The sequence below is a fragment of the Lycium barbarum genome, chromosome 1 (assembly GCF_019175385.1).
Source record: "Lycium barbarum isolate Lr01 chromosome 1, ASM1917538v2, whole genome shotgun sequence".
In the NCBI taxonomy this organism is placed as follows: domain Eukaryota; kingdom Viridiplantae; phylum Streptophyta; class Magnoliopsida; order Solanales; family Solanaceae; genus Lycium; species Lycium barbarum.
This window is the reverse complement of record NC_083337.1, coordinates 2,421,655-2,438,998: the sequence shown is the minus strand read 5'-3', so window position 1 is coordinate 2,438,998 and position 17,344 is coordinate 2,421,655. Positions and strand designations below refer to the sequence as shown.

Sequence of the window (17,344 nt, the reverse complement as noted above, 5' to 3'; positions counted from 1 at the left end):
TAAACTGAAAACAGCTTATAAGCCAAAAAAAATAAGTTAGAATATCCTAATTTATTTAGTTTAGCTTATAAGCTGTTTGCGGCTTATAAAAGGATAAGTCCATCCAAATAGGCTCTAAAAAGGCAAAACATGTGAGTCCCCTTTTCTATTTGCTTTCCCATGTGATGTGTGTACTATACTCGTCAGGTGTGCATGGAGTTTTTTTTTTTTTGATTGACCACTGATGACGATACCACTCATGCTTCTATAATAGGTAAAATAAATAAATAAATTCGTAGAGAACGAAGCGAACAGTATTAGTACTCCTAAGTCCTAACAGGAGAGATCATAGTAGAGTTAGAGATAGAATACGGCTATGGATAGCTCAACATCAAGTAGTCTCAGAAGTCCCATGTTGCCACCAGCATCATCGGACACAAACAGGTGGTGTTTGATTAATAAGGTAATAGATGTTGAAGAAGCTAAGAATCAGATATTGTTCTCTTTGCCAATGATTGTGATGACTACTTGTTTCTACTTCATCGACATTGTCTCTGTTATGTTTGCTGGTCATCTTGGCATACTTGAACTTGCTGCCTCAAATCTTGGTAATTCTTGGGCTGTGGTCTCTGGTATCTCTTTCATGGTATGTACCTAATTTCCTCCGATAAGAGTTCCAATAACTTCCATACGTGTATATTATGAATTTCATTATATATATAGTTAGTGTAAGAAATTTTACTTCCTAAGGTAATTTTAATCTGTTGTAATAAAAAAACTTATCTTATTTTCAAAATTACAAATCTCATGTGATAAGGAGACTTGCCTGTAAATATCATTTGGGTGACCTCATAGCAGTGGCGGACCCAGGATTTTTACTAAGCGGGTTCAATATATGAAAAAAATAGAGTGGACAAAAACATTCAAATGGGAGGTAGAGATATTATTTTGCGGTAGACCCTCGGCACAAGGACAAGCAATTCAAATCAATGCAAAAAAAAAAAAAAAACAACGGAAGCGAATAAGTCATGATAGATCAATCTAAAAAGATGTGTGCAGTTCACCAAGTTGTATTGTATTTTCACGTAACAAACTCCATCAAGGACTAAAAAAGTAAAAATGACATACCATTCTAGTAAAGCTTATGAGCAGCAGATTCTTCCTTCCTTGTTTGTCCATCAAATAGGATGCCTCCATTGTAGTTGAAGCAGCTGGCTTTGGGGCACGATCATTAGTTGAAGCCTTTTCCTGGTTGCAAGTAGCCTGAGAATTATTAGCAGGCTCTCCACTTCCAAACAGATAGCTATAGAAAGTTACAGAGAATTCCAAATTCTTGACCATAAGATTGATAGTAGTACCAAAATAAAGTTTGATTAATTAAAATATATTATTACAATTGTACTCTACGAGTTTTCATTTTTTGAAACCTATTCATAATACTCTCATCAGAAACAGTCTTAAATATATTTTTTTCTACATAAGGCACCATACAACCGCTCATGAAGTCGTCATCCATTCGATTTCGCAATTCACTCTTTATCAACTTCATCGCCGAAAAAGCTCTTTCAACTGTAGCGGTGGCGACCGGTAGGAGCAATGCAAATTTTACAAGGCGAAACACAAAGGGATAATTTAAATGTTTCTTTGCCTTAACTAGCTCTTTAGAAAGATCACCAAGACCTTTCAAGTTGGAGAAACTTTCATCAACATCACGGACATCAATGATATAAGTCTCAAGCTGATTTTTCAGAGTAACCATTATATCTTCACCAAAATCATCAGGATATAATTCAGCCATTCTCAATATTTTATTGATGTCAAAACTAGAAAATGAGTCAACTGGATTCAAGCAAGCAACTCCAATAAGCAAATATGTTCTCTCCTCATTAAAACGATCATTGAGTTCTTGAAGTTGCCAATCAATAATCTTAAAAAATATATCGACATGATAGTGATGTGAGAAAGTATGCTCCGCAACTTTGCGTCGAGATCTTCCAAAATTAATATAGAACTCATCAAAATTAGGTATCAAGATATCATACTTGACACAAAATGCGGACACATTCTCGATAAGTGGATCCCATCCTTCCTCTCTCAGATCTTGCAATCGTTTCTTCGCCACTTTAACAAGTAACATGGCATTTGCAATATCTTGTTCCTTCTTTTGTAAGGATTCATTAAGCTCATTTGTAATCGCCAAAATATCTCTCATTAAGTGCAATATGAATGCAATTTCAAATGTTTGACAAACTCTAAGATATCCTGTTGCCTTACAACTATCTTCAACACATTCGGAATCAACAACAATAGTATCAAGAACATCAGTAATAGAGCCAAACATACTAATGAAGTTCTTAAATGATTTGTAGTGTGAACCCCAACGAGTATCAGCAGCTCTAGCAAGACCAAGCTCTTGATTCAAGCCCTTACCAGTTTCAACCTCGCCCATATCTAGTGCCTCTTGAACTTTTTCTGCTTGAGATTCTCGAAGTTCATCCATGCGTTTAAAAGAACCTCCTACTACATTTAAGACATTAGAAACCAACAATACAAGTTCTCCAACTGGAAGACATTTTTTAGATACCCCGACAAGAGTCAATTGAAGTTGATGAGCAAAACAATGAATCGCATGAGCTGATCTACTTTCCTGTTGAATCAAAATTTTAAGGCCACTTAGACGCCCTTGCATATTGCTTGCTCCATCATAGCATTGTCCACGTATATTAGATAAACTCAAAGAATGTTGAGCAAGGTAGTTAACAATTGCTTCTTTTAAACATAGAGCACTAGTATTACGAACATGAACAATCCCAATAAAGCGTTCCACCACAGATCCCCATCTATCAACATATCGCAAAACAATTGCCATTTGCTCCTTACGTGACACATCACAAGATTCGTCAACTAGCAATGAGAAATAGTCACCATTTAGGTCCTCCATAATAGCTTTAATTGTTTCCAACTTACATGCGGTGATAATATCTTTTTGAATTTTATGAGAAGTCAACTGATTGTTTTTTGGAGCCTTCTTCAACACAAGATCACTAATTTTATCACATCGCTTCGCATACCATGAAAGAATTTCAAGAAAGTTACCCTTGTTTAATGATGATTCATCTTCACGATGTCCACGAAATGCCAATCCTTGATTCAAGAGGAGTCTCACCACCTCAATTGAAGCCTTTAAACGAATTTTGTGCTCAAGCTTAGCTTTATTATCCGGCTTTACAAACGCAACTTGAATTGACTGTTCTTGTCGCATTAGATCTTCACACTTCTTCTTTGCTTGGTTGTGATCACTGTTCAACTCACCAACGTGCGTATCTAATCTTTTCTTTTTGTGCCAACTCTTGAACCCTATACTTGAAAATGCTTCGCCTCCACCTTGATGAATGCTTTCATCTTTAAATAAATAACAACACAAACAATAAGCAACATCTTCTATCACACTATACTCCAACCAATCATGATATTTTTTATACCATTTACGATTAAAACGACGTTTATATCCGTAAAAATCTGTTTGAGGAAACCTAGGAAGTCGAGGTTGATGAGGACCCCTTTGGATATATGCTCGTCTAATCTCATCACGTTCATCTGGATGATAGTCCAAAATGGGTATTCTTTTATTTGGATCTGCTGGTAGAGAATCCAAATCTACTCCTTGCTTTTGTTTTTTAGCAGAATGATGATTTTCTTCTAACTGGTTCAAGTTTTCTTCCACACGAGGAACATTTTGAGCGGATGAACTTGGTTGTGGAAACTTGGACGATACCGTAGAGAAATATCTCTTCATTGGACTTTGAAACTGGATTACAAAATTAAAATTCTAATTCGAAGTTAGAACAATAATATAACAGAATAGAGAGGGCAGCAACAAAAAGCTAAGACATAGGAAAAATGTTCATTATCATTAACTCTTCTATTCTATTATAGAGTTTTATTATAACTGTAGAAAAAATGGCATCATGCTTGAGAACTATTTTATTATGAAAACCTTGTTTTCATTCTACCTATTCCTTCCATTACATGCTTATATTTAGCATCCAAAATCCCAAAATCACAAAATCAATTTTCTTCAATTTTAAGTGGTAGGGTTTTTTCTCAAGGGAAGAAATAAAAAACAGCCACAATAATTTTATTTATATGGAAGTACAGAGTAAAGGACAAAGAGGCAAACTTGATCTGATGCTTGGTGTTGTGTTGATGCAAGAGCCGAACTTGATGATCAAATTTGCTTCGGCTGAGACTTGAGAGATGATGAACTTGAGATTTGGGGGTTTCAATTTGCAGTATCCTTTTAGATTGAGATTTGGGTCCTTTTTGCATTTTAATTCTATTATATTATATTAGAAATTGAAAAAAAATAAAAAAATAAAAGGAAAAGGAGTAAGCCGTAAGGGACGATTGTTGTGCGGTGGAATTTTAATTTTAAATGACTAAAAGATAAAAATGTCTCTGATTTGTTGTAGTTGGGTTTCGAACTCGGGACCATTGAGAAATTTTTTAACCCACTTGCCACTGCGCTGAGCACTGCAGTTGGCTGAAGTGGAGTCAAATATTAAATATATCATTCTATTTTTTCACAAACTGAATAAATATACATATATATACACTGTAATTTTTTGACAAGTGGGTTCATATGAATCCACTTGAGACCATGTGGGTCTGCCCCTGCCTCATAGTGTGCAATTCTTTACACTGATGATGTACATAACTTTGGAGTATGAGTTTAAGTTATATATAAATTGTATTTGTAAGGACTTTTTACTCCATCAGGTCATTTTAACATATTGTAATAGGTAACTTGTCTTCTTATCAATATTACTAATCCCACATTTTAAGGAACGTTTACATCACACCCCTTCCGGTGCGGCCCTTTCCCGGAACTTGCTGAACGGATGCGTTTTCTTTTTATTTTTTCTATGGAGGCTTATTTATAGATATCTTTTGGGTAATTTGATAGAGTGAGAAATTCTTTACACTAACATATAATATTTGAGTATTTTACTCCATTATGTTGATGCACGCAATAATTAATCTATATAGGTTGGCCTAAGTGGTGCGCTTGAGACATTATGTGGCCAAGGTTATGGAGCAAAGATGTACAGGATGCTGGGGATACATCTTCAAATATCATGCATCATATCATTCTTCTTTTCTACAGTAATCGCTATAATCTGGTGTTATTCTGATAGAATTCTGATTTTACTTCATCAAGATCCTGAAATAGCTAAAGAAGCAGGGGTATTCTTGAAGTTCCTAATACCAGGATTGTTTGCACAAGGTTTTTTACAAAATATTTTGAGGTTTCTTCAAGCTCAATCAATTATAATGCCTCTTGTTGTGTGTTCAGTTGCCACTTTAGTTGTTCACATTGGCATTGCCTATGGCTTGGTTCATTGGACAAGTCTTGGTTTTAAAGGAGCACCATTAGCTGTTTCGATTTCCCTTTGGATATCTGTCCTCACGTTGGGTATATACGTGCTTTTTTCGGAGAGATTTAGACATATCTGGAGGGACGGTCTCTCATTCGAGCCGTTTCATCATGTCATTACAAACTTGAAGCTGGCATTGTCCTCTGCTGCCATGGTGTGGTGAGTAACCTCATAATCTCTTAATTTTGTTATTCTAGTTGTTAATTAAGTTCCAATAAATTGAGGAAATGAGTTGTGGTCTCCTTATACAATTTTGGAAAATTCTTCTCATAAGTTAGCTTTTGGGGTTGAGTTTGGTCCAATGTCCATTTCTTCACATGGTATTAGAGTCAGACTAGTCCCAATTCTTGGTGTACCCCATGTTGAGTTCACATCTTATATTGTCGATCCATGCTCCAAATGTCCAGAGCACGCAAGAGTGTTAGAAATCCCACATCGACTGTGGGATGGAAAATTAGTTTCTATTTATGGTATTGGTCAATCCTCACATCGTGAACTGGATTTTGGGTATTGAGTTAGGCCTAAAGTTCATTTATTTACACTAGCAAAACTCATTGCAATCCTAGTCAAATACAAGAAAACAATTAGTATGTCGAAACGCTAGTCACCCAACCCCTTCCATCTTAGAGTTCTGTATTATAAGTGATCTGAATGTCTACTACCAAAGTCCCTGCATTGGTAAGTTGTCAAAACTTGGACTATGCAATATACTTTATTATATTGAAAATGCTCCTACCTTTAACCATTTCCTCCGTAGAGTTTGTGTATTGTAAGTTATCATAATGTCTATTGCCAAAGTCATTGAATTGGTAAGTCGTCAATCTGTGGACTATGTCATGTACTTTTTCTGGATTACGTACGAGCATTTACTAGAGATTTTTTTAACGTAATGCACTAGAATAGGCGGAGTCCATTTCCCCTCCTTTCTTGACTAGACGAATGAGATATGAATTCTATTTAGGTAGATCAAGGATTGTTTGATCCTATGTTCTCCCGATTCGAACCCATAATTCTCCCAATCTGATGTATACAGTTTGGAGTTCTGGGCTTTTGAGGTTCTTGTGTTATTGGCTGGTTTGATGCCGAATTCAAAAACAACTACTTCTCTAATTGCAATGAGGTAATTAAGCTTATTTGCTTTAAACCATCGCATTTTCACATTCTTAAAGGCTAAATCACACTAATTATTTTGGGTTGTGACTTTACAGTGTTAATACTGAAGCCATTGCCTACAATGTGTCTTATGGTCTGAGTGCAGCTGCAAGGTAATGTCACTAATCTAGGGGTTGTTTGGTTGGTGGGATAGTAGATTATACTTACGGGCTAAATTGTAGGATTATTTTATTTCATGTTTGGCACAAATTTTATCTCGGGATTATCAATCCCCGGATTGTTTATGGAGTACCATAATTATGGTATTATTTTTGTACCACTCTATGCAGGATAACAATCCTGGAATTATTGATCTCGGAATAACACAACAAAATAACACAGTTATAATTCTCCAAGCTTTTCTCCCAAAGTTTTTCAGGAACGACATGGTTACAATTGGAAATAATAGTTTTAGCGTAATTTATCTTGTTTAAACCAAACACATATTACAAGTATATATAAACGAGGATGCAAAAGTTTTGTCGTCCTCACAAAACTTTTGATCCTTTGATAAAACTACACGCGGAGGATGTTGTCTTTTCCTTTGCCTACTATTTTTTGCATCCAATATTTTTTTCTTATGTCCTCTCTATACGAGCCTCAGTAATTAATGTATGTTGGCATTGTAGTAATTTTTTTGTTGAAACCTTTTCTTGTCCTTTTGTTTTCTCCGGTTTATATTATATTGTTTTTTTAGTTTTTATATTTCATTCGAGTAATTTTTTTTTATATAATCAAGAAGGTATTATAGCTTTTTTATTATTATGAGAAAACTTATGTATTATTTTATGCAGGGTTTAGTTATTCATGTATTAGTTATTCAACCTGTATATCCTGCATAAAGTAATACATAGATTCTCTCATAACTTATACATGCATTACTCATACGGATTTCTATATTGCAAATTAATCACCGTATTAAGTTTATACGTGAATAACTTACCTCCTAACCAGCTACCAAGCGTGGTATTACTTATCCAATATTTAATACCTGCATAATACACGTGGTCTCACTACAACAAAAAAAAAACTTTTAGCGGTAATTAATTTGCGGCAATAACTTAATTGCCGCTAATTATATTCTAGAATCAATTATTACCGGTAATACCAAATTTTAACACTAATAATAAATGCCGCTAAAGGCTTTACTGACCTTGGATCTAATGGCATTAACCAATTGCCGGTAAATGTATTCGTGGCAATAACTATTGCCGCTAAAAGAAAAATATATTGCCACTAAAAGTCTCTTTTGGTGTAGTGTCTTAAACTAAAGATATGTAGAATGTACCAAAAATGTCCTTTAATTTTGTGATTTTAAACATGCCACGTGGAAAGTTGGAACTAAAGAGTTGCCAAAAAAGGAATGAGACATTCTTTTTTAAACAGACAAAAAAGGAAAATAAGACAAAATAAATTGATACAAAGGGAGCATTGAATATCTATACGAAAAGTATTATAAATTGCAATTTTAACTTAGAATTAATATTTTTAAGTTATATATGAAGAACTAAATTGATTCTTGAGATTCATTTAATGAATTTAGTTCCTCCCCCCCCCCCCCCCCCCCTTAGTTTAGTCTAAAACTAAGTTTAAATAGCCACATTTAACTAGCATAACCTCTTGCTACATGAAATATTATAAGTGAAATTAAAACTTAATAAATATAAAAAAAATCTATTTCTATATGTAAATACAGAAACTATTAATAAAAATGCTATATTTTTGTTTCACCGAGTTGTAATTATTTTACATAATTTAAATCATGTTATTTTACAGAATGTTGAGTCGATTGTGTCCCTTTGGTATTTAATAATTTTTCTACCAGACTTTTTCCCTCGTAAATAGTTTTTTGTTTAAAAATTATCTATAAATAGGTGACTAGAACACTTTAATAATAACGAATATTTTTTAATTACAAATATTACTACTTTTATCTGTTGAGTTTCATGTAACTAGTTTTATATTATATGCTATATATCCCAATTTTAGTTCAATAAAACCAAACATCTATCAATAAAAATATATCCACTAAATAATCACATCATTATTTTATATATTCTCGTATTATAGTCTCAGGATAGCTTATCTTTAAGCAAACCACTCCTAAAAGTTTTGTTTATTTCAAAAGGATTCTAAAATTTATTTGTACACAAAAGAATTTGATTTTACCCTACTGGAGAGTGTAATTTAGGAATGAAGGGAATTTAATTGAATCCTTGCCTTACATGTGGCTCTGTCACTACTGACGGTGTAAAGTACTTTTACATTATCAAATTGATTTACAATAATCTCCACTTGTGATATTACACTTGGTCGGTTATTGTTGTTATAAGTTGATTTACAATGATAGATGACGTTGTATATCAAGACAATAATAGATAACGTTGTATATCAGGTCTGATATGATAACATGAGAAATTAAGTAGCGACCAATTAAATTGCAATGAAAGTACAGAAGTTTTTGCACTATCAATATATATTATTCACACTATTTTTTTTTTTAATCATCCCTCAGTTTTTTACTAATACCAAATGTGCATTTTAAAATTTATGTGCAGCACTAGGGTAGCAAATGAGTTAGGAGCTGGAAATCCTGGCAAAGCTAAGCATGCTATGGTTGTTACTCTCAAGCTATCCGTTCTTTTTGCTCTTATAGTTGATTTGGCTCTATTTTTTGGTCATAATGTCTGGGCTGGCCTCTTTAGTAATAGCACAGAAATAATAAACAAGTTTGCCACAATGATGCCACTTCTCTTAGTCTCATTTGCACTGGATTTCTTTCAAGGAATTTTATCAGGTCAGATTTTTGTTGTTGTAATTGCATGATATCCTGCACATATCATATACTCTCATTCCATTTTGGATGTGTTTGGTATGGAGAAATGTCTTCCAGTAAAAATTATTTTCCAATATTTTCATGTTTGGTTGATTTAAGCTTTTGAAAAATATTTTCTCTTAAAAAACAAGTTCCTTAAAATGAGAAAAATGACTTATCGGTTGAAATAGGGGAAAAAAGTTTCATGAGTGACATTTCACTCTTCCTAACGGGCCCCACCCCACCCTATAGTCCTCACATCCACCACCCACAGTCAACAGACCGCTCCTCATTCCCACTCGTAGAGTCTGCGTAGATTATGTATACATACTTTCAGGGCAATATTTTTTATTTATTGAACACTAGAAAATAAGTAAGAAACTGACCTATTTTCCAGCAAAATATTTTTTGGGATAAATGTTCCGTGGAAAATATTTTTCCTCATACCAAATACACCCTTTATGTGACAATTTTTTTGTTTTGTTTTATTTTATAAAGAATTATAAATTTAGAAAGAAAAAAAATCTATTTTTTATTTTTATTTTAAATGATATGATTTTTTGGCCACACAATTACCATGGCAAGATTAAAATCGCAAGTTCTAAAAATCTACCATTCTTAAATTTCCTATTCAGTTAAACACCGCTATATAAAATAAAATAAGAGTATTAATCTTTTCATTCAACACGACCTTTCTAAAAGAGAGATCGTAAATGAATTGATCATTAGGGGTGGCTAGGGGATGTGGATGGCAACATTGGGCTATGTGCATCAACTTGGCAACGTTCTATTTCATTGGCATGCCAATGGCTGGCCTCCTTGCTTTCAAGTTCAACCTACTAGCTCAGGTAATTCAAGTGCATGCCATGTTTTGTTTTTGCCCTTTTATTAAAAGACTGATTTCCGAATTTAAAGTTTTCTATATTAAACTCCTTGTGTTTTGAAACTATGAGTTAAGAATCCAAAATTTGTTGAACATTTTGTTGTTTTACCATATATATCTATGTTGCATATCGAAAGTTGATAGTGAGTTCTGTTGAACCTGTTGAAGATAGGCTTCATCTGCCTCTATGCTAGTACTCCTTCCGTTCACTTTTACTTATCTTTTGACTTTTCATGTTGTTTAAGAAATAATAAATAAAGTGTGTATTTTACCATGATGTCCATATTAATTGGTATATAATGATATTGGTTTTGAAAAATAATTTGAAATGAGTAATTAATGTTAAGGGTAAAACAGAAAAAAAGAATTTGTCTTATCTTGATATGTGAAAAATGACAAGTAAAAATAAAAATCTATTTTAGAAATAGTGGACACGTAAAAGTGAACAGAGGGGTATCATGTAATCATTGGGCAAATTTAACTAGTTGATTTAACATATCCTTTGAATTTCAATATATTTATTTGCAACTAACGCCGTACTAAGCCCAAGTTAGAGTAAAGAGAGTGAAAACAAATTACTATTAGGCTTCTTGTTCTTTTCTCTATGATATGCTCTTTTACATCAGTTTTTTTTTTTTCATAACGTTTCGCCGTAAAATTATCATGTCTAAAATTAATCCTTTGTGTTATAAAATCTTTCGAAAGAGTTAGTACAATATATCAAAAGATGAAGTAAGAACAATAAAGAGATAAAGAGAGACAAGAGATGAGAGCTTTCTTATTCATCCCAATATATTTCAAGTGTTGTTCAAGTATATACAATATGAATCCCTATGCCTCTATTTATAGTGGTGCATAGAGGCATACAAAAGGGTAACAATAAACATGTCATTCAAAATATGAGATAATGGAAGAACCATTAAAATGGTGGAAGATAATGGAAGAGGCATTATATTTGTGTAGTGGAAGTGGGAATTTATTTCTAAAGTGGTGGACATCCACATTTAATATTTCATAACACTTTGTTGTTTTTTTAAAAAAATATGATGCAGGGTTTATGGATGGGCTTGATATGTGGTCTAGCTTGCCAAGCTTCTGGCTTATTGCTACTGACATTGTGGATCAGATGGGAAAAAGTAGAGGAATAAACACAGAGAAATCTAGAAAATGAACTTCTTGTTATAAATATCCAACTAGTGGATATCCATTAATTTGGAAATATCCCAAAATATCCCAAATATCCCAAAATATCCCAAAATATCTCCTTTGTATGTTGCTCTTATAAATAGGATGCACAGATGCAATGTTGAAAGAGCAGAAGTAAGATAATCTGATATCTCTCTACATATTCTCTCTACATATTTCTTTTGTGTATTTACTTCATAGTTTTATTTTATAACACGTTATCAGCACGAGCCTCAGCCATCTTGAGGAAAAACTTTGAAAGTCTCGAAGGTGCAATTCTTGGAATTACACCGAGTACAAGTCGTTGCCTCCTGGAGATAAAGTAAAGGACTTGCAGTACTTATTTAGTCTAAACAGTTCAGGTAACATGTTCCAAGTATTTTTCTATCTTTGTTTTGATGGTTGATTGTTGTTGACTTTAACAACTATGAAAATTTTAAACTGATTTTTGGGAGAAGCTCACCATCAACGTAGTAAGAAACATGGCCTTTCTTTTTTTAAATATTACTATGGAATATAGCACTTCAGCCTCTTTTTGCCAAAATATCTTGAAACCAAAGTTGCTGAAGGCCTTATGCCAATATTCTACTGGAAGGTTAGTTCGCAAATATGAATTGATTAAATGAGTTTATATCCGTGAACACCAGAAGTGGTAATATTTTTACGGGCTTATTGTGTTTATGATTGAAGATGTGTTAGAGAAAAATTCTCCACATTATATGTATGCCTCGATTTGCTCCTGAAGTAGCAATATCATAAAAGAGGCTATAAGCTATCACGATTTGATATGCTTAAGGCGCGTTCAGATAATTATGTTTTATTCCTGAAGAATTAAAACTTTTGATAAATGTTATAAATATAGATCCATTCCCTGAAGTGAATGTGATAATATGTAGTAAAGCCTATAAATATAAACATGCATTTGATTATGAAAATATCATGATCCATCTCCAGAAGAGGTAGAATAATTGAGAAGAAATATTCTGAATATTATATGTTTTATTCTCGAAGTGGTAAAACTTGAAACTTTATTCCCGAAGTGGTAAACTTGAAACTTTACTCCCGAAGCAGTAAAACTGTGAAACTTTACTCCCGAAGCAGAAAGAATTACCAAAATATCTGAGAAATACTCTGAAGCAATGTTTTCTTGTGTTTGAGCAAAATAACGAGCTATTGATGAGCGTCGTATTTCAAGCACATTTAAATAATCAGGTTTCATTCCCCGAAGTGAATGAACAAATACCACAACTTATCTCCTGGAGGGATAAAATACAAGGAATGTAGATGTTATATTCTGGTGGTATGAAATTCAGACATTGCTACATGTACCTGTCGTACGTCGAAACATATTTCTAAGGCAAAAGGAAGTAGAGTAGAATGCTTTCTCCTATAACCACATTAATACATTATGGTTAGTTGTTATTGATTTCCTTGAAGGAAATAACAATTAATATATTTCTTTATGAAGGATTTGATTATTATGTGTTTGAGCTTAGATACAAAATACTCAGTTAATCATGAATCTCCCTGAAGGAGATGTTTGAAATATTGAAGTTTAGAATTCAATGTTTATTTCGTGACACCAGTAGTGTCGAAATTTGCTTTAATGGTACCAGAAGTATTTAAGAAATATTTGGTAATAGAAATTAATGATCAAAGGCTCCAGAAGAGCTAATTATTTATTTACAAGTATCATGACACTAGCAGTGTCCAAATAATATATGATTATGGTGAACAAATTGATGTCTCTCGAAGAGCTTATATATGATAGTACCATTCATCTCAAATCATAATTATTTCGATCGAAAAATAAATTATAGTAAACCTGAAGTTTACTAGCGAGAAAAATGGTCATCATATTGAGACTACAGATGATTGGAAGATTGAATATCTCCAACTTATTACGGGTAGGGTCACGTGTGTAAAGCGTTACCCGAGCATGGTGAGATCGCATGTCACAATAAACCAGAAGTTTTGACATAAAATTTCATGCAATAGTAAACCAGAAGTTTATTAAAAGAAATAGTACTCGTCATAGTAACTTGAAGTTTACGGGTACAGATAATTTTATCAGTTGACAAGACCATTTTGATCGTCCTGATTTAAATCTGATGTGCTAATTGAGTATTAAAAAACATATTGAAGAACTAGAAAATTCTTCAAGAATTTGTTTGTGTTGCTTGTTCTCATGATAAGTTGATTACACCAGCTAATGTTGGGACTGAATCCCCAAAATTCTGAAAAATATAAAAGGTGAATGTGGGCCCCTTCACCTGCAATGTGATGTCTTAAATAGATGCATCTATTTAAGACAGTCACATGTATGTTTATTGTCAACTGGCAGTTTGACATTTACAAAGTTGCTTGCTCAAAATAATTGAGTTGGAAGCACAATTTTCAGAATATGTAATCAAGACAATCATCTTGATAATGCCGGTTTATATCTAAGTTGGTTTGGCATTGGATGCCTCTATAATACAGCTAAACCATTGCTTATGAGAACAGAGTTTCAGATGTTGGTCTGAGATATGATATATTGCATACAACAACACTTGTATGCTTCAGATCAATAAATTTTGATAAATTCTCCCCTCATATTTGGTTCAGGGTCAGGAACTAGATATTTCCATCTTTTAGCATTTGATGTGCGGTACATGATTAATGGATATACCATGATGCACATAGATGGATTTTTCCAAAGAAAATGGGGACATATGTCACTAAAATAAGGGGGAGAGAATAAGCAGCTAAGAAATATGTTGTGAATTATCATCAGTATGATCCTCAGATAATTCAAGTCAAATATTGGAAGCATTTGCTGACCCAACTATTTCATATTTCATCTGCAAAATGATCTTAATGTCCCTGAAGGACAAAGTCTACAGCGTGCATGGAGCATGGTAGAACAATCGGTTCCAAATATAATAATCCTTGAAAAAGGGAGGAGCAAATGATCATAATAAGGAGGCAATGTGCTCTTGAAGAGCTACGACATAACACTTCATAAACCTTATAGGAGGTTCAGGTACCTGAAAATAATGAAGTGATGAGATCTCAGTAAGTTATGTCGAATTGCGAACCGATACAACATGATATCTTGTCGACAATATACAATATAGCGCGCAATATTGTATAAGGTTGTGAGGATTTGATTTCTACGTCTCTTAAAGCATGTTGACGTAGAATAATTACCAAGTAAAATGATCCATCTTGGTAAACGTAATGTTTTTTGGGCCAGCAGTCCAAACAACAGAAGATGTCACATTATTTATACTGATGGATGCTGTCACGGCCTATGTGGCTTACTTGATGAAATTTATATGAAAATTCCTGAAGGATGTAAAATGCCTGAAGCATTTGGTTTAAAGTCTCGGGAAATGTATTCAATCAGATTACAAAGATCATTATATGGTTTAAAACAATCAGGGTGTATGTGGTATAATCGCCTAAGTGAGTACTTGATAAATGAAGGATATATAAATGATGCCATTTGTCCATGTGTTTTTATTAAGAAAACAAAATCAGGGTACATTATACTTGTTGTTTATGTTGATGACATAAACCTCATTGGAACTCCAGAAGAGCTCCAAAAGGCGATTGAATATTTGAAGAAAGAATTTGAGATGAAAGATCTCGGAAAGACAAAACTCTGTCTTGGTCTGCAAATTGAACATTTCGCAAAAGGGATCTTTATACATCAATCTACCTATACTGAGAAAGTTTTAAATCGGTTTTACATGGACAATGCGCATCCTTTAAGTACTCCTATGGTTGTTCGCTCACTTGAAGTGAGCAAAGATCCGTTCCGACCTCAGGAAGAAAACGAAGAGCTACTTGGTCCTGAAGTACCATATCTTAGTGCAATAGGTGCACTTATGTATCTTGCTAATGCTACAAGACCTGACATAGCATTTTCTGATAATTTGCTAGCAAGATATAGCTCTTCTCCTACACGGAGGCATTGGAACGGGATTAAGCATATATTGCGATATCTGAAGGGAACTAGCGATATGGGTCTGTTTTATACTAACAAAGGTAGTACAGATCTTGTTGGTTATGCAGATGCAGGTTATTTATCTGATCCACATAAAGCTCGATCTCAAACAGGCTATCTGTTTACATGCGGAGGTACTGCTATATCATGACGATCGACCAAGCAGTCCATTGTTGCTACTTCTTCAAATCATGCTGAGATAATCGCTATTCATGAAGCAAGTAGAGAATGTGTGTGGTTGAGATCAGTGATACATTTCATCAGAGAAAGATGTGGCTTGAAGTGTGATACAAAAATACCCACAGTATTATATGAAGATAATGCTGCATGCATAGCTCAATTAAAAGGAAGTTTCATAAAAGGAGATAGAACAAAGCACATTTCACCAAAGTTATTTTTCACACATGATCTCCAGAAGAATGGTGATATTGATGTGCAACAAATCCGTTCAAGTGACAATCCTGCAGATTTGTTCACTAAATCTTTGCCAACTTCAACTCTTGAGAAGATGATATTCAAGATTGGAATGCGAAGACTCCGACATCTGAATCTTGGTCTTCGTCAGGGGGAGTGAAATACGCGTTGTACTCTTTTTTCCTTAACCAAGTTTTGTCCCATTGGGTTTTCTTGGTAAGGTTTTTAATGAGACAGCTCTCAAAGCGTAGTTCTAGATATGTGCACTCTTTTTCCTTCATTAGGACTTTTTCCCACAGGTTTTTTTTTTATAAGGTTTTAACGAGGTACATCATCTATTAATGGACATCCAAGGGGGAGTGTTATAAATATCCAACTAGTGGATATCCATTAATTTGGAAATATCCCAAAATATCCCAAATATCCCAAAATATCCCAAAATATCTCCTTTGTATGTTGCTCTTATAAATAGGATGCACAGATGCAATGTTGAAAGAGCAGAAGTAAGATAATCTGATATCTCTCTACATATTCTCTCTACATATTTCTTTTGTGTATTTACTTCATAGTTTTATTTTATAACACTTCTAGCTTAAGCATGAGTGCATGACTTCATAAGAATCACTTTCTTATTGGGCGACACTAGTTATTATTATTAATTATGTGCATGGTCTTTTCTTTTTAGATTTCAGCATGTGGTATTACTTTAATCTACTTTGCTTTTTCACTTTACTCTACTTACTTTACTAGTATTACTTTACTTTAACTTTATTACTTTACTATTACTATTGGACAACTTCCTCTGATTTATGTGGGCCCCACCTAAACATGTGTGCTTGCATTAGGGTTATTTTTGAAATTACAGGTTTATCTTGCTGAGCTGTATTGCAGCATTTTGGTGTAGGGACTTAGTGGTCGTTTAGTAGGTAATCAAAATTATTCCGGAATTATAATTTCGGGACTAATTTATTTTATCTCTTGAGATTATTTTATATCATTTTTTAGATGGTATAAAATAATTCCGGGATAAGTGGGATAAGAAGAGATATTCCATCTTTTAAGTTGGGATGCATTTTATATCTTGTTTGGTACAAGATATAAATTTATCTCAAGATAAATTTATACCTTCTACTTTATATGATATAAAAATTAATGTTAGAAATATCTCAGCTTATATCGTGCACCAAACAACCCCTATTGAATTTTTCATGTAATTTCCATTGCACCCTTATACTGTTGATTGACTAGCAGCTTTTTTCTAAAGTTTCATTTTGTTCCTACTTTTGCACTTTTTTACAATAAATGCACCTGTACATTTTTGTAAATCCAACAAAAGTTTGAGCCTTCTTTCAATGCCCAAAAGGCACAATAGCTGCTGATGTCACATGAAAGTGATGGTGCTCAGACAAATTCACACTGCTTTCAAATTTTCTTCTACTAAAGTGGACTTCCTCTTCATATGGAGTAGTATCTAACAAAAAAGG

General features: G+C 33.6%; 1 protein-coding gene across 2 annotated transcripts; it reads left to right on the top strand.

The window, feature by feature from the left end:
* Nucleotides 1-234: 234 nt before the first annotated feature.
* On the top strand, nt 235-11,595 carry LOC132628871 (protein DETOXIFICATION 18-like). 2 transcript variants are annotated; one of them, XR_009578127.1, is made up of 7 exons: nt 235-625; nt 5,029-5,576; nt 6,451-6,537; nt 6,626-6,682; nt 9,128-9,366; nt 10,087-10,232; nt 11,320-11,349. XR_009578127.1 is itself a non-coding variant. In XM_060344629.1 (7 exons), exons 1-7 carry the CDS (start codon nt 356-358, stop codon nt 11,413-11,415), a joined length of 1,416 nt encoding a protein of 471 aa, XP_060200612.1. In that variant the 5' UTR covers nt 235-355; the 3' UTR covers nt 11,416-11,595. The 2 variants fall into 2 exon arrangements, 1 of the variants encoding a protein (XP_060200612.1); XM_060344629.1 differs by having other exon boundaries at nt 10,114-10,232; nt 11,320-11,595.
* Nucleotides 11,596-17,344: the final 5,749 nt, after the last annotated feature.